The 26,786-nt window shown below is 40.8% G+C and overlaps 3 protein-coding genes across 4 annotated transcripts in view; 1 reads left to right on the top strand and 2 right to left on the bottom strand.

The window, feature by feature from the left end:
• Positions 1-8,449, bottom strand: part of si:dkey-183i3.6 (LAT2 domain-containing protein) — a 34,386-nt gene extending 25,937 nt beyond the window's left edge. Inside the window, exon 1 of the mRNA XM_056411785.1 lies at positions 8,385-8,449. The gene's annotated coding sequence lies outside the window, so the exon portion shown is untranslated. The remainder of the gene's footprint in view (positions 1-8,384) is intronic.
• Positions 236-9,402, top strand: LOC130191980 (G protein-activated inward rectifier potassium channel 2-like). Its single transcript, XM_056411781.1, has 3 exons — positions 236-323; positions 5,001-5,921; positions 8,186-9,402. The coding sequence occupies exons 2-3, from the start codon at positions 5,024-5,026 to the stop codon at positions 8,539-8,541; spliced, it is 1,254 nt and encodes a 417-aa protein (XP_056267756.1). The 5' UTR covers positions 236-323; positions 5,001-5,023; the 3' UTR covers positions 8,542-9,402.
• Positions 9,403-12,880: 3,478 nt separating this feature from the next.
• LOC130191978 (rab5 GDP/GTP exchange factor-like) lies at positions 12,881-24,625 on the bottom strand. Of its 2 annotated transcripts, none has more exons than XM_056411778.1 (8): positions 24,431-24,625; positions 24,076-24,281; positions 23,612-23,778; positions 23,446-23,527; positions 23,234-23,366; positions 22,282-22,373; positions 21,033-21,289; positions 12,881-15,988 (listed from the first exon to the last, which is right to left on the bottom strand). In XM_056411778.1, the coding sequence occupies exons 1-8, from the start codon at positions 24,610-24,612 to the stop codon at positions 15,587-15,589; spliced, it is 1,521 nt and encodes a 506-aa protein (XP_056267753.1). In that variant the 5' UTR covers positions 24,613-24,625; the 3' UTR covers positions 12,881-15,586. The 2 variants fall into 2 exon arrangements, with proteins under 2 accessions (XP_056267753.1, XP_056267754.1); XM_056411779.1 differs by lacking the exon at positions 12,881-15,988 and adding an exon at positions 18,754-19,064.
• Positions 24,626-26,786: the final 2,161 nt, after the last annotated feature.

Here is a 26,786-nt window from a genome sequence, read left to right as displayed (position 1 = left end):
TTCCCACCACACACGTCTCCGCCCCTCGCTCTCCCTCCCTCTCTCCCTTTCTCTCTCTCTCAGTGTTCTCCTAAGTCTCTCTCCCATTTGAGGGGTGGAGGCTGACCGCTCGATGCCTTTTTCTGTGTGGAGGATGGAGGAAAGAGGGAATTAGTGGCTCTTCTCCAGTCGGATTTCGGAGAGAGAGAGAGAGAGAGAGAGAGAGAGAGAGAGAGAGAGAGAACGACTTGATAATCTCGTCCTGTAAACCGGAGCTGGGACATTTTCTTCATGGGATCAAACCGACTTCACACATGTCTCGGGGATTGAATCTGCTGCGCCAGGTATCAACGCACCTTTCCTTCCTATTCCTGGTCGCGATACTGGTGATGGCTTGTAATGTAATCATCTGTTATCGGTTACATGGTGGTGGGGGGCGGGGGGAGGGGCGCGGGGGGGGTTACATAATAGCGCGAGCCGAATCAGAGATTAATTAAGATTGATTATTACGCATGAAATATTAATTGTAGGCTATAAGCAGTCTGTTTGTTTTTGTTTTCCAAATTCTTCTTCCTGTCGATGTGATGGAGGTAAAATAAGCAGGTGGTTATAGATTGAAGACTGGAAGAAGGTGTTGGGGGGGGGGGGAATGTTCCGGGCTGTCAGAGCCCGCAGGCCCCGCCGGCCCTCACAGCACCAGAAACGAGCCATACTGGTGAATTTAAAGTAGGAAAAACGTTAATAAAAAAATGGATTGTCTGCATCACACCCGTCTCCATGACAACGGGTGATCTCCAACCTGTTAGTTTGCACTCTCGCTTCCTCGCTCGCACCTGATCGCGGCATCTCCCCCCCCCCCCCCCACCTCTCTTCCCCCCCCCACACCTCTCTCCCCCCGCCCCCTTCCTCCATGGTTCAGCTTGTAGCCCTGGTCTATAAACCCACAGTGTTAAGCTCATTATGAGCAGGTGAGGTATAGTCAGGAATATATACTCAAAGAAATACAAGTAATACGGCTCGATGCAGGATTTTTCTTTTTTACGATTACAAATATATTAAAATTATTAAGAATAAAAGCAGCAAATCGTCACATTTTCAGAAGCTGAATATCTGAAGTATTTCAAATTTGTGCAAAAAATAAATACTTACGTGGTTACCTAATTATTTCCCAATTAATTTTCCGTCAATCGACTAATTGATTAATCGACTGTTGGCTGTACGTTTATAAACTGTAGTCGTAGTAACAACTCATAATATTTGTTCAACTCTACATTTTTTTCATGCAAACATTGCATTCTTTAAAGTAGCTATAACTGTCAGATAATCGCAGTAAAAAGTGCAACATTTCCCTCTGAGAGGAGTGGAGTTGAAGTAGAAAGTGCTCAAGTAAAGTAAAAGTTACATGAAATGTTGCGACAGTACATAATCCAATATTTCTGCTGTCTACTTGCTGATACTTACATGACATAACACATACGTACTTCTACTTGTCAGGTTGCTTACTTGCAGTGGAGTAGTTTCAAGTCTGTGAGCACAAAGCAGTAGTCCTGGACAGCCATAGAAGTATCATTGTAGTATTCTACGTATTGTAATCTAGATTTTCTACTAGGTTTATTTATTTGGCATTTTACATCCCAGGGTTACACATTGAAATGTAAGTTGTAGCTCCTTCATGCTCCACAAACATCGACCATTTATGCAAATAATTGTATCAGAATAGAATAAAGTGACATCAAATGAAACCATAAATAACATTTTTTCTCTCTCTCTCTCTCTCTATATATATATAGATATATATATAGATATATAGATATAGATATAGGTATATAGATAATCGTATATCTATAGATCTATATATATAGATCTAAAGATATACATACAATATATATAGATACTTGTATATATATATATATATATGTATAGATATATAGATAATCGTATATCTATATCAATAGATATAGATATATATATATAGATAATCATATATATATATATATAGATAATTGTATATATGGTTTCATCTGATGTCACTCTGTTCTATTCTGATACAATACTTTGCAAATATGGTCGATGTTTGTGGAGCATGAAGGAGCTACAATTTATATTTCAATGTGTAACCCTGGGATGTAAAATGCCAAATAAATAAATATATGTGTGTGTGTGTGTGTGTAATCATGTTTTAATAATATTCTTACCTTTTTTCTGATCTGCTCTTGTAATTTTCACTTCAGATGTTTCACATTAAAAGCCTGATAGAATTTTAATGTGAAACAAATCCACACTTTTCCTGTTAAAGGGACACCCAAAAAATATGTTTTGACTTACCCCAAGTCTGTTTCAGTTTCCCTTGTAGTTTCAGTGCACATGTAAAGTGGGTGAACTGATCCTTCAAGCTTGCATGATTTTTGGATAACTGGGCTCAATGCACCATAATGAAGAACAGCAATACAATGTTTATTATCAAATACAATCGCTAATTGTGCCGTATTTTTCTCATAATCGGTTGTTAAACGTGGTTGGTTTGGATCCATCTGATGACCAGCCGCTAAAAGAAGTCCAGTAAGATGTTATGAAACACAACATCTTTGAGACATCTAAAAATAGCACGTGTCCCCATGCGGCCTACGTTCGATTTTGGATCCCCGCCCGGATATAAATATCTAGTTAACAGCCTCCTACACACAGCAGCGATGCATCTGAATCAATATTAGAACGAGAGTCTCCCGATCGACAGACCTGCCTTAGAGTTCATCCAACACGATGCCTTTGTGCTGCACATCTTGCTGCAGGCCAAGTCATTTTCTTTAGCATTCATTGGTTGAAACCGATTTTTTCAAATTGTACAACATGAACATTCAAAATGGGCCCCTTTGTATTTACTTATGGTCAAAAAAGAAGGATCCGGATAAAGAAAAACGACGACGTGTTTCTTACAACCCGTCAAATTAACGTCCTCTTGTAGCTCTTTTATGGTCTCCACCGTTTCCTCTGGGAAATATGTGTATCTTTAGTTCACGCTCTATTGTTTTCACCAGCTAATCTCATATCCAGTCTGCCAAAGGTTTTTTTTTTCTGCTGGAAAGATTGTGCTGCGGTCAAAAAAAGGCGCTACGGGAATTGTGAGTGAATCAAAAGAGTTAAGTCGTGGGCCACATAAAATGAAACAAGCTAAAAATGCATCGTGCATTCATCGGGGGAAAGGCCGAGTCACATGACGATTACGCTGTTGACGTGCACATTGTCCTTTAATCCACTGAAGCAACCAGGAACTTTCCCTTTGTGTTGTTTTGGCGGCCGCTGTGGACAAAAGCGACGGCACCTCGTAAGAAAAGAGCATTTCTTTTGTTCTTTTCCGCCACAATATCAGCCATAACAACAACATGGGGTCAAAGAGGAAAATCCAACTGGCTGACATACTTCTCAGTGTCAAACTTTGCCTTTTTAAAAGTGTACGTCTGCTCTCCTGGTCGTACGTCGTTCCTTCTGAATCTGTTTTTCCTGAGTTTTATCGAAGGCATATCGTCTTTCCATGATATTCTTCTGCTCACATGGACCAATCTCACTCCACACGTCTCACACTGAACAACCAGCGAAGGCAACCAGTGCTAGCCAGGTAGCGTTGAGCGGGTGATGCCTCCATCCAAGAAAACAAAGACTACTTTGTGATTACTGTAAATAAATAGCCAATCGTCTCGCTGATGGTGTTGTTTGCTCATATGAAGGCACCAGTGTTCAATGTAAACAGTTTTTACAATCAAATAAAAACTCTTTGTTGTAACTTTAATATAAAGATATGAGATATCGCTTTAATTTTGTTCTTCATTGTGAGGGTTACCACATTGCTACTGCTTTTGATTATATTGGCTTGTATAGTTTCTTTACTGCCAGTGCCATCATAATAAACATGCTCTATTCATCTATTAGAGCTAGAAATATATAACAAAAACTAACCGCATTATGTAAGCAGGCGTACGAGCACATTATTCCTCCTCGGGCCCTCTAAAACAACATGAAACAGACAAATGTTATCCAACAGTGTGCTCAGCAGCCTCATCCAGTACATTCCTGCTATATTGTGAGGACTTGGGTAGACGGTGCTGTGCGTTTCCATGGAAACCACCCCTGCTCTGGCTCATAATATTCTCCCATGAAAGGAGAGTAGAACGGCTTCAACATAGCCATTTGTTCCAGTGGTGAAAAAAACAACAACAGCAACAACAACAAAAAACACTGATGGTGGCTGAGGCCACATCAGACGTTTCACAGAACTATTATACTGCTTTTAATAGACATTGTATTTATTTAATTCTTCTATCGTTTATTTTTCCACTGGTGGGGTTCGACATCAGTGGTGGATGAAGTACTAATAACTTTTACTTAAATAAAACTACCAATACCACAATGTAAAAGTACGAGCATCAAAAACATACTTAAAGTGCAAAGTGCTCATAATGGAAAATATATTAATTTAATTTAGCAGCTGGCAAGTGTAGAGCTAATATACATTTTTTTGTACCACTGGGTATCTTTATCTATATTATTGCATCATATTATATTTGTGTATATATATATATATATATATATATATATACATTCTGGGTATCTTTATCCATATTATTGCATCATATTATATTTGTGGATATATATATAGATATATATATATATCTATATATATATAAACTCTAGGTATCTTTATCATATTATATTTGTGGATATATATATATATATATATATATAAATTCTGGGTATCTTTATCCATATTATTGCATCATATTATATTTGTGGATATATATATATATATATTATTTTAAACCAATTCTTTTAGTAATAATCTGAATCTGCAAAGTAAAATATGCCAAATAAATGTCACATTTTAGTGAAATAAAAGTTTAAAGTAGCACAAAATGGAAATACTCAGAATTATTCAGAAGTACAGATGTAGTGTACACCTATGCTCTCTCTCTCTTTCACTTTTCACAACCATCACTATGAATCACCACCGTTTCTTTCTTCTCTTGAAGGCTTGACTCCACCGAGAAAGCACATGGAGCAGGATGTGGAGAGCCCGGCCATCATCAAGAAGCCCAAGTTGCCACAGCAGGACTTTGACGACTTGCCAAAACCGCTGTCGGAAAAGGAGCGGGCCGATAGGTTCCAGCGGTACGTCCAGAAAAATGGGAAGTGCAACGTCCGTCACGGTAACGTCCAAGAGATGTACCGCTACCTGACGGACCTCTTCACCACGCTGGTCGACCTCCAATGGGGCCTCAACCTGTTCATCTTCGTGCTGGTGTACACCGTGACGTGGCTGTTCTTCGGCTTCATGTGGTGGCTCATCGCGTACCTTCGGGGCGATCTGGAGCACTTGACAGAGAAAGAGTGGACCCCGTGCGTCAACAACCTCAACGGGTTCGTGGCAGCTTTCCTGTTCTCCATCGAGACGGAGACCACCATCGGCTACGGCTACAGAGTCATCACGGACCAATGCCCCGAGGGGATCCTCCTGCTTCTGATTCAGTCGGTGCTGGGATCCATCGTCAACGCCTTCATGGTGGGTTGCATGTTTGTTAAGATCTCCCAGCCCAAGAAGCGGGCCGAGACGCTCGTGTTTTCCACCAACGCCGTCATCTCGATGAGAGACGGCCGGCTGTGCATGATGTTCAGAGTCGGAGACCTCCGCAACTCGCACATCGTGGAGGCTTCGATCAGGGCCAAGCTCATCAAGTCCAAGCAGACCAAGGAAGGGGAGTTCATCCCTTTGAACCAGACGGACATAAACGTGGGTTACAACACGGGAGACGACAGGCTCTTCCTGGTGTCGCCGCTCATCATCTGCCACGAGATAAACCAGAGCAGCCCCTTCTGGGAGGTCTCCAAAGCCCACCTGACCAGGGACGAGCTGGAGGTCGTTGTGATTCTGGAGGGGATGGTCGAGGCCACCGGTGAGTCCTCACTTGTTTCAGGTGTTGTATTGGTGATGTTATTATGAATGTGATGTCACCGCCATCTGGGCGCAGTGCGGAGCGGCGGCCTCGAGCTCGCCGTTGGGCCACGCTCACACGCTCGATCCAACGACTGATGAATAATAAATAAAATAATATTTATAAGAATAAAAGAAACATTTAACGGTGTTGCACAGTATGAACCCGTATCATTATTTAAATATATATATATATTTTTTTAGCAATATCAGCTTTATGGTTCGAGGAATGGTAACTCAAGTGAGTTAATCCACCACTTTGGTCCTGACCGAAATATAAAAAATTCTGTGAGGTCGTTAAATTTTTTATTATGGAGTCTCAGGGCTTTGGCGAGAGCATCGATGGATACAACGCCAGTTCCCCATTGGCGAGGGCCGTCTCGTGGCAAAGTAAACCGGGAAAAATATTCTAAATATAGTTATAGTAAACCTCATGCAACCCAATTTCAAAAGACCCAAACTCTTCCTTTAAGACAGACATATACCTCCAGACTGAAACATACTTATTTTTCATATAGCGCCAACCACGATGTTTACATTGTGTGGTTTTGAGTAAGATGTCACAGGTCAGACATGAACTAACAGTAACACCCACACATACTAAACTGTACAAACCAACACCGGGAATGAGACGAACAGGGTTTAAATACACAGGGAAGGTGCAGGTGATTGGACACCGGGGAACGAGACACAGGTGGACACAATGAGGGCGGGGCTAGCAATCACACAGGTGGAAACAATCAGGGACAGGGCAGGTGATCACAGGGACAGGAAGTGCAGGAAACAGAGGACACGAGAGACAGGGACTTCAAAATAAGACAGGAAACGAGACACAGAAACTCCGGATCGTGACAATTTGGATGTATTGGCACAAACTTAAACACAATTTTGAATTTCTCCTTCAGGATGAATATTAAAAACTCTGGTGGTTCTGACTTTCTTTCCTCTCGGGTCGCCATCATCAGCTAAATGTTTTAAATCATTCCCTTCCCATGATACATGTGTTTGAAGTCCAGCACAATAACAGTTCATTCCATCATTCCTAAAGTGTGGCCAGAGATTCAGACTTCCAGCAGCAGCTGTTATGTAACTGAACATTATAGGTTCACCATTTTAAAAGTTTATCTTAAAATGGTCGTTCAGTGCCCATATCCTCCTTGAAACAGGTTTGCTCGCTATAATCAATCCTTCTATGATATAGTTTCAATGATTTGGCTCAAAATCTTCCGAGCAATATTATCTCCTTGTCCTGATCCAACAAAATAAATGTAATTGAATGTGTGGTCATCCTCTCAGAAAGATGCTTAAGATCCTGAAAGCCTGTTCATGCCGATAGGTACCATCCCCTGCTATTACCAGGCGTTTGGTTTATAACAATATAGACTGCTGGTTGGGCTAGGTGGATTTTTTCTTTCTGACCCTTGCATAGAAATGTTCATAAATCCACACAGAAATCGTCAGTAATCTAGTGATCCAACACTGCAAACAGGAACTGCTCATAACTCGGCAGACTTTGTGACATTCTGTTGACATTTGCCAAAATGTAATTAACACAGGCTAAAGAAACAGGGCCTAAGCTCACTGAATCCATTCAATCCAATTCAGTTTATTTTATATAGCCCATATGAAACGCATCATCTCTCTTTCCTGGTGAGCGTATTGCATCACTTCCGGTTGCCAGCTTAGCAGCGAGCGATGGCTGCCTCATCTTCCTCTCCCGTCCCCTCTTGCTCAGTGTGTCACATGTATCCTTATTCCTCTGCCTCCTTTAATGATCAGGATACATGCGACAAGCGTAGTTTATTTGCAATTTGTGATAATGGGCTATGCAAAATAAACTGAATTTAATTTAATTGAGTGTCACAAATTACGAATTTGCCTCGGAGGGCTTTACAATCTGTACATATACGACCTCCCTGACCTTTGACCTCACATCGGATCAGGAAAAACTCCCAAGAAATAGAAAAAACCCTTTCACAGGGTAAAAAAAAGGGAAGAAACCTTCAGGAGAGCAACAGAGGAGGATCGCAATCATCACAGAGCTACATAAACACATTCAATGAATATGACAGAGTGTATGAATAATTCGTAATAGGCGACATTACACTTATATTCCCGTTTCAAACTGTTGTATTTGAGTCGATTAAGAGAGGTAGAGGGTAATGTGAATGAACCGTGGGGCTCGATCTGTTTATCTTCATGCCACAACTTGCTTGATGTCTCCAGGCATGACGTGCCAGGCGAGGAGCTCATACGTCAGCAGGGAGATCAAGTGGGGCTACCGCTTCACGCCGGTCCTGACGCTCGAGGACGGCTTCTACGAGGTGGACTACAAAAGCTTCCACGACATATACGAAACCAACACGCCCGCCTGCAGCGCCAAAGACCTCGCCGATATGATCAACCGCACCCGCCTGCCCCTCACCTGGTCGCTGGCCAGCAGGCTGAGCCAGCAGGGGCTGCCCGAGTCCGAGCGCGAGGGCCCGGAGAAGACCAAGACCGGCCCGGTCAACCAGGGGAAGAGCCGGCAGGCGGAGAAGAACGGGGCCGTTGCCAACGGAGAGAGCGAGTCCAAAGTGTGACGGCTTCTAGAAAGACAGAAGGTTTTGAGGTCCATATGAGATTATTGTGTGCTCGTCTCCCATTTTGGGATGACCGCACAAGCTTACAGAGCACAGGCGAGAGTTCGATGACCGATGAGCACAGTGGACCAAGTATTCCTGCACCGAGAACCGCTTTCTCTCAGTGATCTCAGAGTAATCCCCCCAAAAATCCCCCGACAACACATGTAGACACGTGGTCCACCGCTGAACTGAAAACCCTCCGCGGGAAGTGCATGTTTCAAATATAACGTGATGTCCTCCTGAGGAGATTCCTATTATTCTTTCTGTTAAGATATTCCATGGGGCATTTGCATAAGTATTTTTGTATATACTATAAAATGTTTTGAATTCTTTGTTTTGTTGCAGTGTGCATATTTGATAAATGTTTGATACTAATTCTTATAGGTTAGTTCTGTATATTCTCTGCCTTACTGTACGTATAAAGCTTTCATTATTTGGTTTCTCAGAACTATATCAGCATGTATAAACATGATCTGCAGTTAATTTATCTTGTGTTGTGTATATACTGTACTATTACAAGGAACACTTAAGTCTCAATGGATGCAAACACTAGTTTAAACCAATGAAAAATACTTCTCCACATGATAAATGTTTGTTTAAGGTTGTTACTATTATTATGTTTTCTTTATAAGCCATCACTTACTGTTTGCAGCTGGGTGACTTCACACAATGGCCCTTTAAAAACTGAATCTCGTCACTTTTGCACATTAGAGGCCTCCGATGGAGAAATGTAGTCGCTGTTTCAGTTTCTAGAAATCTCTCACGTGTCACCTACAGTAACAAATAATAAATAAATTGCATATTATGCACTTAATGAGACATGTTTTATGTGATTATTGCCTCTTAAAAGTGTTTTCAGCAGTGGAAGGAAGTACTGAGATCATTTATAAACGTCATACTTCAAAATCCTGCTTACATAACATTTGTATTTTCAGCTCAATGTACCTAAAGTTCTCATTCTGCAGTACAAATGTGTACTGAAAATATCTGACAGATTATTAATACTGAAGCATCAATTTTACTGAAGATACTCGAGATGGAGGAAGTAATAACTATATTTAGCTTATTCAGTGGTTCACATTCTGGGGGTTGAGCCCCTTCTTAAGGGGCCCCAGAAAACACTATTAGGGGTATTAAAATGATAAATGTCCGGACATTTCTCTAATCTTCCATTTTCAAAAACAATTTTAATGTGAAATAATGGATTATTTTAATTCATTGTTTCTCAAACAGTAATCAAAAATGTTCGAGAGAAATTTGACTTTATGTCGACGTCTGAAATATTACAAGGAGCCCAAACTACACAATGTTTTTGTTAGAGATTATACATTTAAAAAGTCTTGGAGCTGCTGGTTTAATCTTTAACGCAGTGTTGTACATTTGTTAAGATATCATACATTTTCAAATGGAAAACACCTTATCTGAAAAATAACTAATGTATTGGAGTAAAAAAATATAAAGTACTATAAAACTGTATTTAAATACAGTACTTCAGTAAATATACTCGTTACATTCGACCTCTAACGCTTTTTGTTTGTGGGAAAACACCCTCAGTGTTTATATACGACATATTTATATTTAGTTGATAATCACACGATGAAGAGGAGAGGATGTGTTTGAACCTGCCCATCATGATGTGTCAAAGACAATCAACGACGCGGAGGACCAGGAGGAGAGGGGGGAATTAAGAGGAAACAAAGGGCCCGCTAAAAGAGGAGCAGCACACACACACACACACACACACACACACATACCAGTGTCGGAAATACACAAGGGCAAAGGGCAAAACTGCCTCTAGAAATATAATTTTGCGCCCCGATCACTGGGAGAGGCAAACAATGCCCCCATAATTTCGACTTTAATAGCGTTTTATTTTTGTTCTTGGTTTTGTGTGTTCTATCCGTACTTCCTGTAATAGGTCAAAATCAATAAATAAAATGTTGAACTATAAGAAAACAAAGAAAAAAGTTATAATTGTTAATAGTAGTTTAAAAAAAATTATAATAAATAACCACAAAGAAATAAGAATAACATTGAATATGATTTATGTTACATAATATCTACTGAATATATAATATTAACCTTTACATTAAAAAAAAGATTCTTTTGAATTACAATGAGCTGAATTCAAGAAATGTAATTTACTTATGAATTACATTTTACTTAATTTTGTTTGAATAAAGTCAGCTGTGAATCACTGACTATACTTTTATTATATTCATATATATATATATATATATATATACATATATTTTACTCTCCTGATATACTGTATATATATATATATATATATATACAGTATATCAGGAGAGTAAAAGATGCAGAAAATGTGTCATTTAGAGATCTTTGTTTTTAATCCACTTAATCCATCTTCTCCCACGCGGTGAAGGGGGTGCTGTTTTCCTAAAGGGAAGACATGTTTAATTATTGTTATTTACCGATCTAATTATAACCAAGTCGTGGCAGCAGTTGAACATTTTTTTGTGCTCCAGAAAAGTTCAAAAACATGCAAACAACTTTACTGCGTTGATCAAATGAATCACCCCCCCCCCCCCCCAGCTGATGAGCCGATTATTGATTCTTCACTTGGTGTTGAGGAGAATTGTTCTCACATGAATCATCATGCCTTCACAGTAAGGTGATGTATGCGACAGTGTGACAATGTTATCATTGTGAACCATGACTAAATTATATATTTCGCTTTAAATCACGAATTGTATGATATGATAAAAAACCATTATGTGATATGTTATACTTGTGCTTTCCCAGTCTGGAACAAGCATCCCCAGTTTATGACATCTCAGGTGGGAAGAGATCCAAAGTTATGGATCTTATGGCAAAGCTGCAGGCGGTGATGTAGGTTGTACCACCGTGTACAAGGTGTTCATTTAACTCTAACTCCATGTTTCCTGATCTGAATCTGAACCCTCATCAGGTCAAGTCCCCGTGATCAAGCATCAAGGTCAGAAAAACAGCAGCGCTCCGGTTCGTGTCGTGGGATGCGTCTTCTCTCTCAATCAATCAGGTTTTCCGAAGTCTTTGCCCCTCTCGTAGCCGGTTGTATATGGGGGCCCACTACCAGACCACAGACAGCGAAAAAACGACGGCGGGCTCTCAGATTTATTCTGTCATCTGCAAATTTGTAAGAAGACAGAGAATTACAATAAACCGACACGGCGGGTGATTAACGCACACACTTTCATAACTTAAATTGTTCGAGCGGCGGACCGCGGTGTCGTCATTACCACCCGGCGGTACAACAATCCTGACTGTATCTCCTTACTTATCCTTAGCCAGCCCAGAAGCAAGACTCCGTCGCGCCCGCTCCGGTGATTCTAGTCACACTAGTCTAGTCTCCGGCTTCCCGCTTTTCACTGCTTCCTGACTCTAGAGCTCCCGTGTGTTAGTCAGCAGCGGGTGAAACTGGGTGAGCAAAAACTGGTGGTGGCGCGTTCGAGGGATTTGTGTTCTGCTTAGCAGGCCGAACTGATTACTGAACCAGTTACCCACGATCCCGCCATGGATCAGCACCGAACAGCGCACCAGCAGCTGACTGTAGCTCCGGGACCGACCACGAGCGGCGGGCGCAACATGACGGCTGAGATAGCATCGAGCGCGGAGCCGCAGCTAAACCTGCCTCAGCCCCCCAACCTGCCAATAAACTGACAACTTGTTTGTTATTATTTTCATATTAAGGAGCGGGGGATAACTATACATAATACAAGCGAGTGAGAGGAGGGAGGAGGGAGGGAGAGAAGAAGAAGTCATGCTCGCTGTTGAGCTGGCAACCAGAGCTTACCGGAAGAGTGAGATGATGCGTTCAGGAGCACTGGTCCCAAGTGCAATACATTCATTTCAATATAAGTACGGAAATTAGAGGAGGGGTCAAATACTCAGGGGTCAGATTTGGGTTTTGAGGGAAATGAAAATATAGATGCAGGGTGGTGTATACACACTTACAAGTAAAAGATAATTAAGGGGGTGCCGGGGTTGCTTTTTGTTGTTGTTGTTGTCTTGTTGTTGTTTTTTTTGGGGGGGGGGTGTATATATGCGTGTGTATATGCATGTTTGTATGTGTATATGTATGTGTGTGTATGGCTGTATGTATATGTGTGTATATATATGTTTATGTCTGACATTTTTGTACTTGTTTTATGTTTATATTACTAAACGAATAAAAAAATGTAAGTGACAAAAAAAAAAAAATCTAGTAAGGACACTTATCAGACATCTAAAGCCAGTCCATGCAGTTTCAGATGTACAGGGTTGTTGTATGTATTAAAAACCAGCCTCAAAGAACGCACCATAACTTTAATTATTATGCCAGAAAGCTCAACAGGGTTGCAAACCCAGTACATTTGGAATAAATGGTCAATTTCAGTAATATGTCAAGAGGATGTTTCTACGTCATCTTGCTCAAACGCGATGGAGAACCCAGAAACTGATGTGGATAAACAATTACTTCCTGTTATTCCACTTTCAGATTCATTCATATGATATCTGCTTTTATCGGAGATGAAGATTTTGTTCTCAATTTATTTCACATTTCACAATATCTGTCAACAAATTGTATGGATACTTCCTGTCTTCTGCACTGCCTGTGTCACTAAACCCAAATATTATTGTATAATTACATTAATATAAACAGTTTGACTTCTATTCATGGTGTTTTTTATTTCATAATAGGAGAACACTGTTTTTTTTCAAATAACTTAAGCTTCATTTTAAATAAAATCAATTAAACAACTGACATCAAAGAACCAAGTTAGCTCTTTGAATTAACAGGATAATTTAAGCTCAAAATAATAATCACCGTAAATCTGGATTAGTTGAACCACAGATGCTAAACAGGGCCTTGATGAGTAGCTTAGTTATCATTTTACAGGCTTTTAATTCAACACTAGCCACTGAACAAAAAAACACTACAAAGACTCTAAAGCAAACGACATAAAAACAAAACCAGTAGTTGTGCAGCTGACAATCGGACACCAGTCCGTTATTATACAGTACGTCACAGGAAAATAACATAATCAATATTTTAAACACATTTTACATAGTTTTCTTTCATAAAACGTGCTTTTTGCATTCAAACACAGATTCATCATGAAATGCATTAAGCTGACTCTAAAAACATAGTTTAAACGTTATAGTGTTGACAAAATATATACAATTCAAAAGCCTCGTTAAAGTTCATTTGCTACTTGACTAAATGTGTTACATTTCAGTTCAAAATATTAAACGTATGAAAAAAAAGTTCAACAAAACAGTATATTTAGTCCCTCCCCTTCTGGTTTTGGAAAAAGAGTTGTACGTTAGTCAAATATAATTTTGATCAATTTAGAAAGTCAAGAAAGTTTCAGTTTGTTGTAGCATTTAGATTTGAGTGAAACCCCTCAGTGAGCCGACGTTACCTCTCTCGTCTCGCACAATGTACGTCAGCAACACGTCACCGTAGCTTGATAGTCAGGTAACGCACAAATATAACGTTATCTTACCCGATGTTTAACCGGCGACTCTTTTCTTAAAAATCATCGGGTAAGATAAAAGACCGAGCAAGACCCGTTGTCTTTGCAGCCAACGTCACATTCTGGTATGAAACGTGACATCTTTTCACTGTTTTCCATCAAAATGTGACTTTCCCGATGAGCAAAACTGTCTTTTAAATTAACACATATACGTGTAATTCATGGCACAATTCAAACTGACTGCTGTATATATTTTCCTTTGTGGTCCAGGATACGTGGTGGCACCCCACCGCTCTATTGGAGGGAAAGAAAAAAGAAAACCAACCACTAAAAACAGAAATAACGAGGCAAACCGAAACGCCAACGCATCGGCAATAAACCGAAGTTTCTACTTGCTTTTCCAGACGAAACAGATTCTGTGGTTTCTAAAAAAACGTGACAGTTGAGCAGAATAACCATAAAGGCCACAACGAGCTCGCGAGCCTCCGAACACTCAGAGCTTCCTTAACCCTCCTGTTGTGACCCCATTCAATGTTTAACGTCTCTAAATAAATGATTGACATCATTTTTTTTGCTTCATATTTCATGACTTTTCCTAATTTATTGGGGACAACTGGGAAAACATAAAATGTACATGATGATATATTTTCACTGTCCTGAACACAACTTGTACCCATCGGAGTTCTTTGGGTTCAATTTGACCCCAGGCTGTTTTTCACTGTGTAAAACATATCAGAAATATCAACTTTTTTATTTATTTAAAGGGCTATTGACACTTAAACTTGGGAAACAATATTAATTCTAATCATTTTCTGGAGGTTTTAATTGCTGGGGTCAAATTGGCCCCAATGGTAAAAGATGTTAGTACATTTGAAGGTAACAGGAGGGTTGAGTATTGTTTACTCCCTTTGATTTTGTTCCTTTTTAATAAAGAGTTACTGAAACATATTCTCATCTATTCTCTCTTTGCTCTCACGTTTACGAACCGACAGGAAGTTCAAGAGACATTTCAGTCGCTGGCTTCTAGTTTGTGATGCATTGAGGCGTTCGTCGCTTTCATGAAGCAGCCGTGGAACGAACGTCAGGTACTTTCTATACTGCTGGGTATCTTAACCAACACTGGTACATTATAATGTATGAACTGGTTACATTCTGCATTATTAATCTCAATCCGCAAGGCAACGAAACATATCAAATACATATTGGTACTGTGCTCTCTGGTACTTCTTTTTAAAATGTAGTGGAGTAAAAGTATCAAGTAGCAATAAAAGAAAACGTTCCTTAAAGGTACCTCCGCACTGAAGCTCGGCACCGCCTCGATACGCGCTGTCGGCCGAAGGTGCTAATTTGCGTCTCGCTGCTGTTCATAAACAATACATTCCGGAGACACGAGGCGTTTAAGCTGCACACGAAGCTCATCGTGATCTATATTAGTCTGTGTGGGGCGTTCCCACGAAACTCAAAGCGCAGGCGATGAGCTCGACTTTTCGTGAAAGCAGGAGCACCATCGCTGTGCGTGGAAAGTTCTCAAGACGCCGCTACCCGGCGAACACCTGGGGCGTGAGCGGCGGCGGCGGGTCGTCGCCGTCCGCGTCGTCGTCGTCGCCGGCCGACGCGGCGCGAGGCGGGACCTCCAGAGGGTACCTCTCCAGGACGTCGTCCACCTCCCGCTGCACGCCCGCGGGCCAGGAGAGGAGGTCGGCCTGCAGGCTCTGAGCGGCCTCCATCAGCGCCTGCTGCCGGCTGCCGAGGCCCGACAGCAGCTCCAGGTTGTGATTCAGCTGAGCCAGGCGGGGGCGGGCGCGGGGCGCGGCGGCGGCGGCTCGTCGCCTCGAGGCGCTGCATCGCGGCGGCTTGGCCCGTAGCGCCAACTCCGCGAAACTCCGGGAAGAGTTGAGACTGAGCGTAGACTGCCCAACTTCGGCGAACGCTGCACAGCACTGAGAGACAGAAAAGACAGGAGGCACGGCGGCTGAATACCATCGCTGAGACTCTTCTCCACATCAGTCATTTAACTCAATATTTAGAGTTAATGAAGAAATCTTATAACATATACCCAGTGGCAATTAGCTTAGGTTAGCATCAGACTGGGATTTAGGAGGAAACCACTAGTCTGGCTCTATCCAAGAGTAACACATGATGCCAACCACTAAAGATCATAAATTAACACGTCTTGTCTGGTATGAAAAGGTAAAACAACGACAAAGATTATGTGCTAGACTATTTTCACTTATTTCTCTCTCTGGGAGACACCTTTTCTCATTTTAAAGTCCCTGAAAACTTAGTTTTGTGTCCTGAAGTATGACATTTGATATGAATGACTAAATAAATAAGCAACAACATGAGATTAGATTAGAGCAGGGGTCTCAAACTGACAAAATCATTGTAGTGGCTGGGTGGAGTTAGGATCGGCTCAGGGAACAGGTGCTGGGAAGAGGCCTAATTGGCCTCAGATGTTGGGAATCTGGTTAGTTGTCTCTCTGCTATCAGGGCTCCAGACTGCGACCAAATGGTCGCATTTTGCGCCTAAAATTAGACACAGTGCGAGTAAATTTTTCATCAACTCGCGCATGCGCGACCAGTAAATTAGCAGATTTTTTTTGTTTTGTTATTAAATATTTTTGTTGCTGACAAACTTGTTCTACACTTCAGCCCACTATAGTTAGCGGTAATGCCTGAATGACTGGTTTGCTAACCGACATTAACTCCAGAAGAAGAAAGGAGACGAAAACCGAAGACTGTTTCAGCTGCTGCGGTCAGGCAGGCGCCTCCGTAGTCACGCTGCAAGAACAGAGAGACTGAGACGGAGTTTCTTTCCTCAGGCCATCAGGATTGTGAACTCCGACCTCACCAGGACCCCCACATAGACCCACACAACTGCCCCTCTTAGGCACACACACACACACACACACACACACACACTTACTGTAAATATTGTGTTGTTTTTTATTTGTAAATAGTGTGTACTTGTTGCCCTTGCACATTCCTGCTGAGCATTGCCACTTTCATTTCACTGCACACCCTGTGTGTGTATGTGACAAATAAAACATCTTGAATCTTGAGAAGGCTGGCCTGTGTGTGAGAGGAGGAGGGGGGGGGGGGGGGCTAATGTGTGAAAAGAGGCGCACCGCAGCGGAGACGATGCGCCCGGCGAGGGCCGCAGAGTGAGAGGTCAGAGGGGATCCTCACCACCGAGCGGCGTCCCCGTCCCCCGAGTTGAATCACTGGGTCAACTCAGCCGACTCTCACATGTCTGAGCCCCGATAGACTGATGTTCACGGTAAACGCATTCGATCAGGAGCGCGCGAGGGTTTTGATAAAGTTAGCGGAAGGATTTAAGTGACAACATCCGGTTTGGCAAAGTTAGCGGAAAGAACCACGTGAAACAACATCCGTTTTTCAAAATAAGATGTCGACAAATCATACACGAACATATAAAAGTAAACAGTGAACTGATTTTGTATCTTTATAGATCGTTTCTGAGATTTAGCTTAAATTATGCTAACATTAAAACATTTTTACTGGACCAAGGAAGAGTTTATAAAAATTAGTCAGTCTATTGTATGTTAAGAAAAGTCCTGTATATAGATTTCCCCAAGAGTTCCAGGAAATGAAGAATGCAGATGTGTTCCATACATATCTGAAATCCCCTACAATAGCAATCAAACAATTTTAATGTATCAATTAGGACATTTTTCAAAGTAAAAGTCCTAAATGTTTAAAGAAATCGGTAATTTATTTAATGTTTGAGTTGCTTTATATATGTATTTCCTCATAGTCCTAGGCAATAATGCTACACAATAAATAGAATGCTTCAATCAACACCGTGATCGGTATTATCGGATCGGAAGATACTGATTTCGGTGATCGGTGATCGGTATTATCGGTGATCGGCAGATACTGATTTCAGTGATCGTGATCGGCACCAAAAACCTGATCGGTGCATCTCTAGAAACCAATAAATGTTTTGATTGGCCACATCGAAGTGCAACATGCACATGCTCAAGGTATGTTTTCTCTTAAAATATGTTTAAACTCAATACAGTAACTTCTGAAGAGTTCTCTGTTGTGAATGTTTTGCAGTTCATGAAGGCAAACAGGCATAAGATTGTATATTGTCAAATTATTTATCAGTAATACAGTAAAAATGATGGGAAAACTTTGCAAGTCGATTTATAGTGTGCGCCCCTAAATTTTCTGCTTGCGCCCCTAAAATTGTAAGTTAGGGGCCACTGTGCTCCTAGTAAAAAAAGTTAGTCTGGAGCCCTGGCTATACAAGCTGGAGGGGAGATGGAGGGACGAGGCCGGCAGAGCAGAGCTACAAATAAAGTATCTTGCCAAACGGCACACTACGTGTCTTCAATCCGTGGTGCTGGGGGGTGGAAAACCCGGGGAAAGTTACGAGACCTGTTACAGTCGTCATATTATCCACAAAGACATTTTTGTTTTTAATTTTTATTGTAGTCGTTTCGTATAAATTCAGACTAACCCTTCATATACAATCGGAAATAAAATTAATTCTATAAAAAAAAAGAAGTGTTTGTTTGGCTCAAAATGATGGAAAAGGTCGACCGCACATGACCGGGCAGTTTTGGATGAGAAGCGAGCAGCCTTTGTTGGTTGTTTGCTGCAAACAACAAAAATGTCTCTTTCCAAAGCAAAAACAGAGTGGATGATGAACACAGTTTCAGGATAGACATTGGCAGTAGTTTTGTGTGGAGTTTAATGCAAATGCCACTTGCCTCATATGCAAAGACAGAGTATCCGTTCGAAAAGGAATATAATCTCAAGCGTCATCACTCGACTAAACACAGTGTGAGAAGTAACTGGCGGATGAGAAGAATAAACGAGCCACGCGGCTTCAGAAAGGATTCACGTCTCGGCTAAGTATTTTCCACGAGGCCGAGAAGGCGACGCCGCAGCCGAGGCGACTCGAGTGTCGAGTGAGTTAATCGGCGAAGCGGGAAAGCCGTTCGCCGAAGGGCAGTTCCTGAAGGATTGCGTGTTGCTGATAGTCTGTGGACAGAAAATAAGAGCGTGTTCATTAATATCGAGCGACGATCAGTTACGAGAATTTAGAAGTTTGTGTCCAATTCACAGCCGGAGCGATTGAGACGGGAAGGCATTACAACGGAAGTTGAAGAAAAGGAGAAAGTCCTGACGACATTGTCGAAAATCTGTCAGAGATCGAACAATTGAAGCAATCTCTGCAACAGGCACTGTGCAGTAAATGCTTAATATGTCAACATGTCATGTCTGTTTTCCTCAAATGTCTCAATGACATCAGGTCCGGGAGTCTACGGCACCTCAGGGCCTTTTTTAGAAGAATTTAAGTCCACATACGGTGTACTTTATTTTACTGAGGTGGGAAATGTCCTGAAGAGATGTTTTGAGTTCACAGAAAAAGTGAAGAAAGTCATGGAAGATGGCAGAATGGATGTTTCTGAACTTGACGATCCAAGATGGGTTATGGACCTTGCATTCCTAGCGGACATGACACAGGAGCTGGACATCCTTAACCTGAAGCTCCTGGTCAGCTGATGAAAATGTGATAGCCTTCTCTACAGAAACAGAAATTGTGCAAACATTTCCCAACACGCATACCTCTCGTGGTTATCGTTCAGCGGTGATGAATATGCCTCTGCTATTGAAAACCCACTGCAGGAGTTTCATCAGCGTCTTGCTGACTTCAAGGCATGCGCCATGACACTTTCCAGCTGTTTGTAGACCCCTTCTCAGCAGATGTGGAGAGTTTCCCTCAGTTATGTTGCAAATGGAACTTATTGACTGATCTAAAAACTAAATTCAGAGAGCAGGCACAGGCCCAGGCTTAGTGATGCCCGTCTGGAAGCTGAACTCTGGGGTTCAACTGTGACCTCTATCAGGGCCAATGTGGCTCAGCCGTGTGGGCAGAAGCTTTTGTTGGTTCGGAGCAACTTTTCAATAAGTTATTAAAATATACACTACCGTTCAAAAGTTTGGGGTCACTTAGAAATGTCTTTATTTTTCAAAGAAAAGCACTGTTTTTTCAATAAAGATAACATTAATCAAAAATACACTCTATACATTGTTAATGTGGTAAATGACTATTCAAGGTGGAGACGTCTGGTTTCTAATGAAATATCTCCATAGGTGTATAGAGGCCCATTTCCATCAACTATCACTCCAGTGTTCTAATGGTACATTGTGTTTGCTAATCGCCTTAGAAGACTAATGGATGATTAGAAAACCCTTGTGCAATTATGTTAGCACAGCTGAAAACAGTTATGCTGGTGATATAAGCTATACAACTGGCCTTCCTTTGAGCTTGAAGTTTGAAGAACAAAATTAATACTTCAAATATTCATCATTATTTCTAACCTTGTCAATGTCTTGACTATATTTTCCATTCAATTTTTAATTCATTTGATAAATAAAAGTGAGTTTTCATGGAAGACACGAAATTGTCTGGATGACCCCAAACTTTTGAACGGTAGTGTATATATATATGCACTGTCAAAAACTAACTGTAGAAACTGCCGGTTGAGGAAAATATGTTATTAATGTAAAAGTTCAAAAGTAAACTTTAAAAAAATATTGCGCTTTCTCTGTGGCCCTATAAGATCCCAATACCAGCGATGGCCACAAGCCAAATTGAGTTTGAGACCCCTGGATTAGAGATTCCCAAACCTTTCTGAATATTTACCCCTAGAAACCAATTTGCCAAAGTATACACGGTATAATTAAAAGAGCCCCATAGCCTTAATACAGCCATTGCTGTTCCTTTGGCCCTGTGACAATAAACCCCAGATTGATGTAGCTAGCCCAGTAAAGTATTTACATTTTGAAACAGTTCTGGATTAGAACGCTAACATTTCAAACACTCTTGTTTCATTAGGACTGTGTGTGTGTGTGTGTGTGTCAGATTTGATCGACGCCGAACAGATGAGGCCCACAGCTCCAACTGAGAAGAAAGTAGAAGACATAAGAAGAAAGAGAACTGACCAGGTTGGTGAAGTAGTATCCATCCTCTCCGGTCATCAGCCTGCTGGGGTTACAGAAGCGGGTGATGTACTGGATGTTGGACTGGAGGCGCGGAGGGTTGGCTTTGAGCACGATGTAGATGAGCGCGGGCAGAAAGTCGTCCGCTGAAGCCGGCTCGTTCTTCGTGGTCCTGATGGCGCTGAAGATCTGTTTGCTGCAATGCGTGATGCAGGTGAGTTTGTCCCGGGGAACCCTCTTGGAGTCCATCTCAATGACGTCTGGAAAAGACAAGAGGAAAAGGTCGGGGGATGGACAGACACGCGTACGAAATAAAAAACCTCTATTTAGTTAATTGAGAGAAAATTATTTAGATAGTTGATTCATTGTTTTTGTCATTTTCAAGCAAACTGGCAAATATTTCACTGGTTCCAGCTGCTCTGGACATTAACTGGTGTATATTAAGTGTATACTTTTGTATGTTAGTATTGTTGTGAAGGACAAAACAGGAAATGAACTTCGGCTCTGTCAGAAAAGTGACGTACTTTATCACCTTTCATACAAACCCTGTAAAGTAAGGAGTCACTTTTGTGGAACATTAAATGTAATGTAATGAAATAAAGGTAAAATATAACAACTATTTCATTATCCTGCCAAAAATATTTACTGAAATGTAGATTTTAAAGATTGCCTGCTTTTAAAAAGCTAGTCTATGTGTCAAAAAATCCTGAGACATATTAAGTTTAAAACGATACATTATTTGTGGCAGACAGTCATGATGTCAGATAGTTTTTCTTTGTTTTTATCTTGTTGTTGCGAAATCTGTCTGAGATTTCTGCCTCCACCACAATGCTGAAATGTGTGTGTGTGGTTATGCTGTGAAGTTAAACATTTAAGTGACGCCTATTTAGAAACTATTCAAACGACCTGGCGCATTGACAGCAGCTGGCACACCTTATTATGGAGACGAAGTAAACAAACATGCAGCCAATGGGGAGTTCATTAGCTATTGAGCAAGTGACGGTGCAGGCGAGATGTGTGTTCGTGTTTTTCAGTGAGATAAGAAGGAGACTTTAGCAGGAAGGCCAACAGGGTTGTTGTTGTTGTTGTTGTTCAGAGTCTGCGGCTCTGGCATTGTGTAGCTGTCGGCTCTGTCGATGATTGGACGTTACCGCAAATGTGGGTTGTAATGAAGATTAATCGCCTGTTCTCTGTGGAGACGGAGAGACCCGCACTGCGGCCACGCTGGCGGTTGACTCACACACTGACTGACCTGTTATCGCTTTGACCACATTCTCGGAGACTTCAGGAATTTCTTCGTCCATGGAAACACAGAGCATCTCGATGGTCACCCAGTGGAGCGCCCTGCAAAACAGCGATACTCAGAGACCCAGACTCCCACTGAATGTAACACTGGAACCAGCAACGGTTCCTCAGAAACAAACTTCATCTGAATGTGTGTGTGTATTGTTCCACTTATAGTCATACAAAAAGTTAGCGATTAGCTGTTTCTTCAATAACTCTTTAAACAGAGACACAAAAAACAGTGGAACTCAGACACTAAATGTTTTATTTACAAAAAATAATAATAAATGACTCAAACGGAATTATTTTTTCAGTCCACAAAACCCGACGTGACCCTCGATCATTGTTGAACGAATGATGTCCTTGAGCTCTAAATATTCAATCTGTTTTCTTTGGCACGTCTTTGCGAAAGCAACACGTTGCCTATTAATTCCACCATGGCTGCATCATTGTGCAGTTGACACTGAATCAAACACCATTTTCCTATTTTAATCGGCAGGCATTTTAATGTTCATTTTCCAGTTTATTTTACCGACGACTGGTGATTTTTTTCTATTCCTACTCCACTGTTGCTCAGAGGGATCTTTGTCTTTTCCGCCCTCTTCATTTGTCTGGTTGAGCCTTTGTTCGACTTCTCAATGTGCAAAACAAACCCGTCATACAAAACAGCGTCGACTGGTGAAGAGGACTTTTCTACAACTTAAAAAGAGCATTTAAAAATAATGAGTAGTTTTCTCAGACATCTGACTGGACCCAATCAATCTTCTGTGGCCGGAGATTCTAAACTTTCTAACGCTTATGTACATTATTATTACTATTATTATTATTATTACTATTATTATTATTATTATTACTATTATTATTATTATTATTATTATTATTATTATTATTATTATGATGATGAAGACATCACTTCCCACCTTATCCTGTTCTGTGTGGCCAAGTCCTTTTTCTCATCATCCGTGGTCTCTGGACAGAACACGCTCTTGTACAGACGAGTCATGATGTACTTTTCCACTTGGTCCATCACCTGCTCCACAGACTCTGAGGAGCCTGGATGAACAAAGAGTAATCAGATCCCGCTGGTGCTGCCATCTAGTGGCTGCTATGTTACGGAGATCCCTGAACCCACCTTTAAAGTGACCCATCAGACGGTCGGCCAAGTTCTGGTAGAAATCTTGAACGCACTCCGACAGCTCGTCAGCACCCAAGTCCTGACGAAGCAGGATGTTAATAGCTCATCCGGAAAAATCGGTGGTATAAAGGCTGTTATTATGCCACTAGATGTCAAAGTATACCTTCTTGCCCGACATGTTCACGATGAAGGCCCGGCACTGCTTTTGGATCTCCCGGCCGGGCTTCTGGAGGCTTTTCAGGAAGTCCGCAAAGTCCTTGGTCACCTGGTCTGTATCGAAGCTGGCCCGGCGGCTGATTGACGGACTGGGCGTCTTGCCCTCTGGGGTATCTGACGAGGGAGAACGGCAGTTCAAAAGAGTCATGTTTTTGCAGGATATAGTTTCAACGAGAAACACCAGCAAAACCACAAATTAAACAAACAATATCAAATGTGAAAATGCTTCAGAGGTGCTGGTGCAGTTGGTGTATTCTTCCATTTGGAGACAGCCAAGGCTCAAGCTATTTCCCCCTGTGTTGACCCAGACGCCTTAGAATATTTCAGGCTAGCCTCAGCGAACAAACCACGAAGCTGTGAGTGAGACGACAAAATGGCCGGTGTGCCGAGTTGCTCTCAATGTAAACGTACCTTTTTTTGGAGCAGTCCGCGACGAGGGACTAAAGAACTTCTTAACGGTGGTCACTTTTCGTGTCTTCTCGTTGGTCTTCTTCTCCTCAAACTTGGAGAAGGGTCCCAGGGAGGCGTGGCCCGGGTGTGGTTGTGGCGCTGTGGACTGGGGCTGTGTCTGCGCTCCATGACTACTGGCATACGCTGCCTCCTCCTCCCGCTGCAACCTGGAGCCAAGGGCATTTAAAAAAAAAAAATAAGAGCAAACACCAGCAGAGGAAAACTGTCCCGCCATGCACTGCAAGGTCAAATGGAAATGTTTCAACCCAGGAAGGGAAGTAATTGTTGTTGTTTACGATGCAGCAGAAGGCCTTACTTTGCCGCCAAGGCCCAGTCGTCCTGGATCTGTTGATGCCGTACCCGCTGGTACTCCTCCCTCCAGCACTTGGAGCACAGGCCCTGCCACGCCGCGTTGCCATAGTAACCGCATCCCTTTTTGCACAGCAGGTCCGATTGGTCCACGTGTATCCCCCCCCGCCGTTCAGTTCGCTGACTCATGACGCTGGACAACCTGGAAATGGGAAAAACAATCACCATCCGGTTCATCAGTGTTTGTATGCGTCGCTGTACCCATCTCTACAGAGTGTATTTAAGATTACAGTATTACACTTTATATGCACACATCTCATACTTCTGATCACAAGGAACTATAAACACAAGTTTAGACATTATATTGTAAACAGTTTAAAGCTGCATCATTTGCTGCAAAATGAGGGACCGTCTTGCTTTGTAACAGCTGGATGAAGAACATTTAAATTAATATTTAAACATTTAAACTAAATGTAACCACGTGTTAATGTTGAACGTTAAGGGAGGTTACATTTTTGAGGGGTATTCAGATATTTGACTAATTTCCTAAAATACATTATTTCCCACGTATAGTTACTTTTTTTAACGTAAATAAACACATGATGCAGTACTATACTACTCACTAATCTACCCAGTAGAACACAAGTAACTAAGGTGGCTCCAGATTGATGAACTACGACATTAAAATACTCTTAGATGTTTCTGTTAGTGATGAAAACAGAGTAACATATTGTATACTAATAATAACACCGTTAAAGCACATATACGGCAAAGTGAGTACTTTTACTTTTTAAACCATGGTAGTTCTACTTTTACTCAAGAAAAGCACCTGGGTAACGTTTCTTCTTTCACCACTGTCTTGTAATAACAACATGAATAACCCAAAAAAAAAAAAAAAAAAAAAGGGGGGGGTTTTTTTTTCCCTTTTTCCCCCCCCCCCCTTTTTTTTTCCCCTTCCCCCCCCCGGGGGCCCAAAAAAAAATTTTAAAAAACCCCCCCCCTTTTTTTCCCCGGGGGGTTTTTTTTTAAAAAAAAAAAATTTTTGCCCCAAAAATTTTTTTTTTTTTTTTTAAAAAAAAAAAAAAAGGTTTTTTTGAAAAAAAAAACCCCCAAAAAAAACCCAAAAAGGGGGAAAAAAAAAAAAAAGGGGGGGCCCCAAACCGGGGGAAAAAGGTTCCCCCCTTGAAAAAATTTTTGGGTTTTTTTTTTAATTTTTTTTTTTTTTCCCCCAAATTTTTAAAAAAATTTAAATTTTTTTTTTTTTTTCCCCTTTTAAAAAAAACCCCCCTTTTTTTTTTTTTTAAACCCCTTTTTTTTTGGGGGGGAAAAACCCCTTTTTTTTGGGGTTTTTTTTTTTTGGGGGGGGTTTTTAAAAAAATTTTTTCCCCTTAAACAAATTTTTAAAAATTTTTTTTTTTTCCCGGGGAAACCTTTTTTTAAAAAAACCTTTTTTTAAAAAATTTTTTTTTGGGCCCCAAAAAAAAAAAAAAAAGGGGGGAAAAAAAAAAAATTTTTTTTTTTTCCCCTTTTTATAAAAAAATTTTTTTTTTTTTTTTTAAAAAATTTTTTTTTTTTTTTGGTTTAAAAAAAAAATTTTAATTTTAAATTTTTTGGGGTTTTTTTTTAAAACCCCAAAAAAAAAAGGAAAAAATTTTTTTTAAAAATTTAAAAAATTTTAAAAAAACTTTTTTTTTTTTTTTTTTTTTTTTTCCCCCAAAAAAAAAAAAAAAAACAAAAAAATTTTTTTATTTTTTTTTTTAAAAAAAAAAACCCCCCCCCCCCCAATTTTTTTCCCAAAACCAAAAAAAAAACCCTTTTTAAAAACCCCGGGGGGCCCCCCGGGGGAAAACCCCCGGAAAAGGGGGGTAAAATTTTTTTAAAAAAAGGGGTTTTTTTTGGGGGGGAAAGGAAGGGCCCCCACCCAGGGGGGGGGGGCCCCCGGGGGAAAATTTTGGGGAAAAACCAAAAAAACCCCCCCGGGGGTTTTTTTTAAAAATTTTTTTTTTTTTAAAAAACCTTTTTAAAAAAAAACCCCCGGAAATTTTAAAACCCCCCCTTTTTTCCCCCCTTTCAAAATTTTTAAAAAATTTTTTTAAAAAAGGAGGGGGTTTTTTTTTCCCCGGGTTTGGGGGGTTTTTTTTTAAAAAGGGTTTTCTTTTAAAAAAAAACCCCCAATTTTTTTTTTTTTAAATTTTGGGTTTCCCCCTTTTTTCCCCAAAAAAAAATTTTTTTTTTGGGGGGGAAAAAAAAAATGTTTTTTTTTCCCCCCCTTTTTTTTAAAAAAAATTTTTTTTTTTCCCCCCCCAAAAAAAAAATTTAAAAAAAAAAAAGGGGGAGGGCCCCCAAGGAAAAAATTTGGGTTT

Source organism: Pseudoliparis swirei, chromosome 3 (genome assembly GCF_029220125.1).
Source record: "Pseudoliparis swirei isolate HS2019 ecotype Mariana Trench chromosome 3, NWPU_hadal_v1, whole genome shotgun sequence".
Classification (NCBI taxonomy): Eukaryota; Metazoa; Chordata; class Actinopteri; order Perciformes; family Liparidae; genus Pseudoliparis; species Pseudoliparis swirei.
Note: the sequence above shows the minus strand (reverse complement) of the source record. Positions and strands in the feature narration are given on the sequence as shown.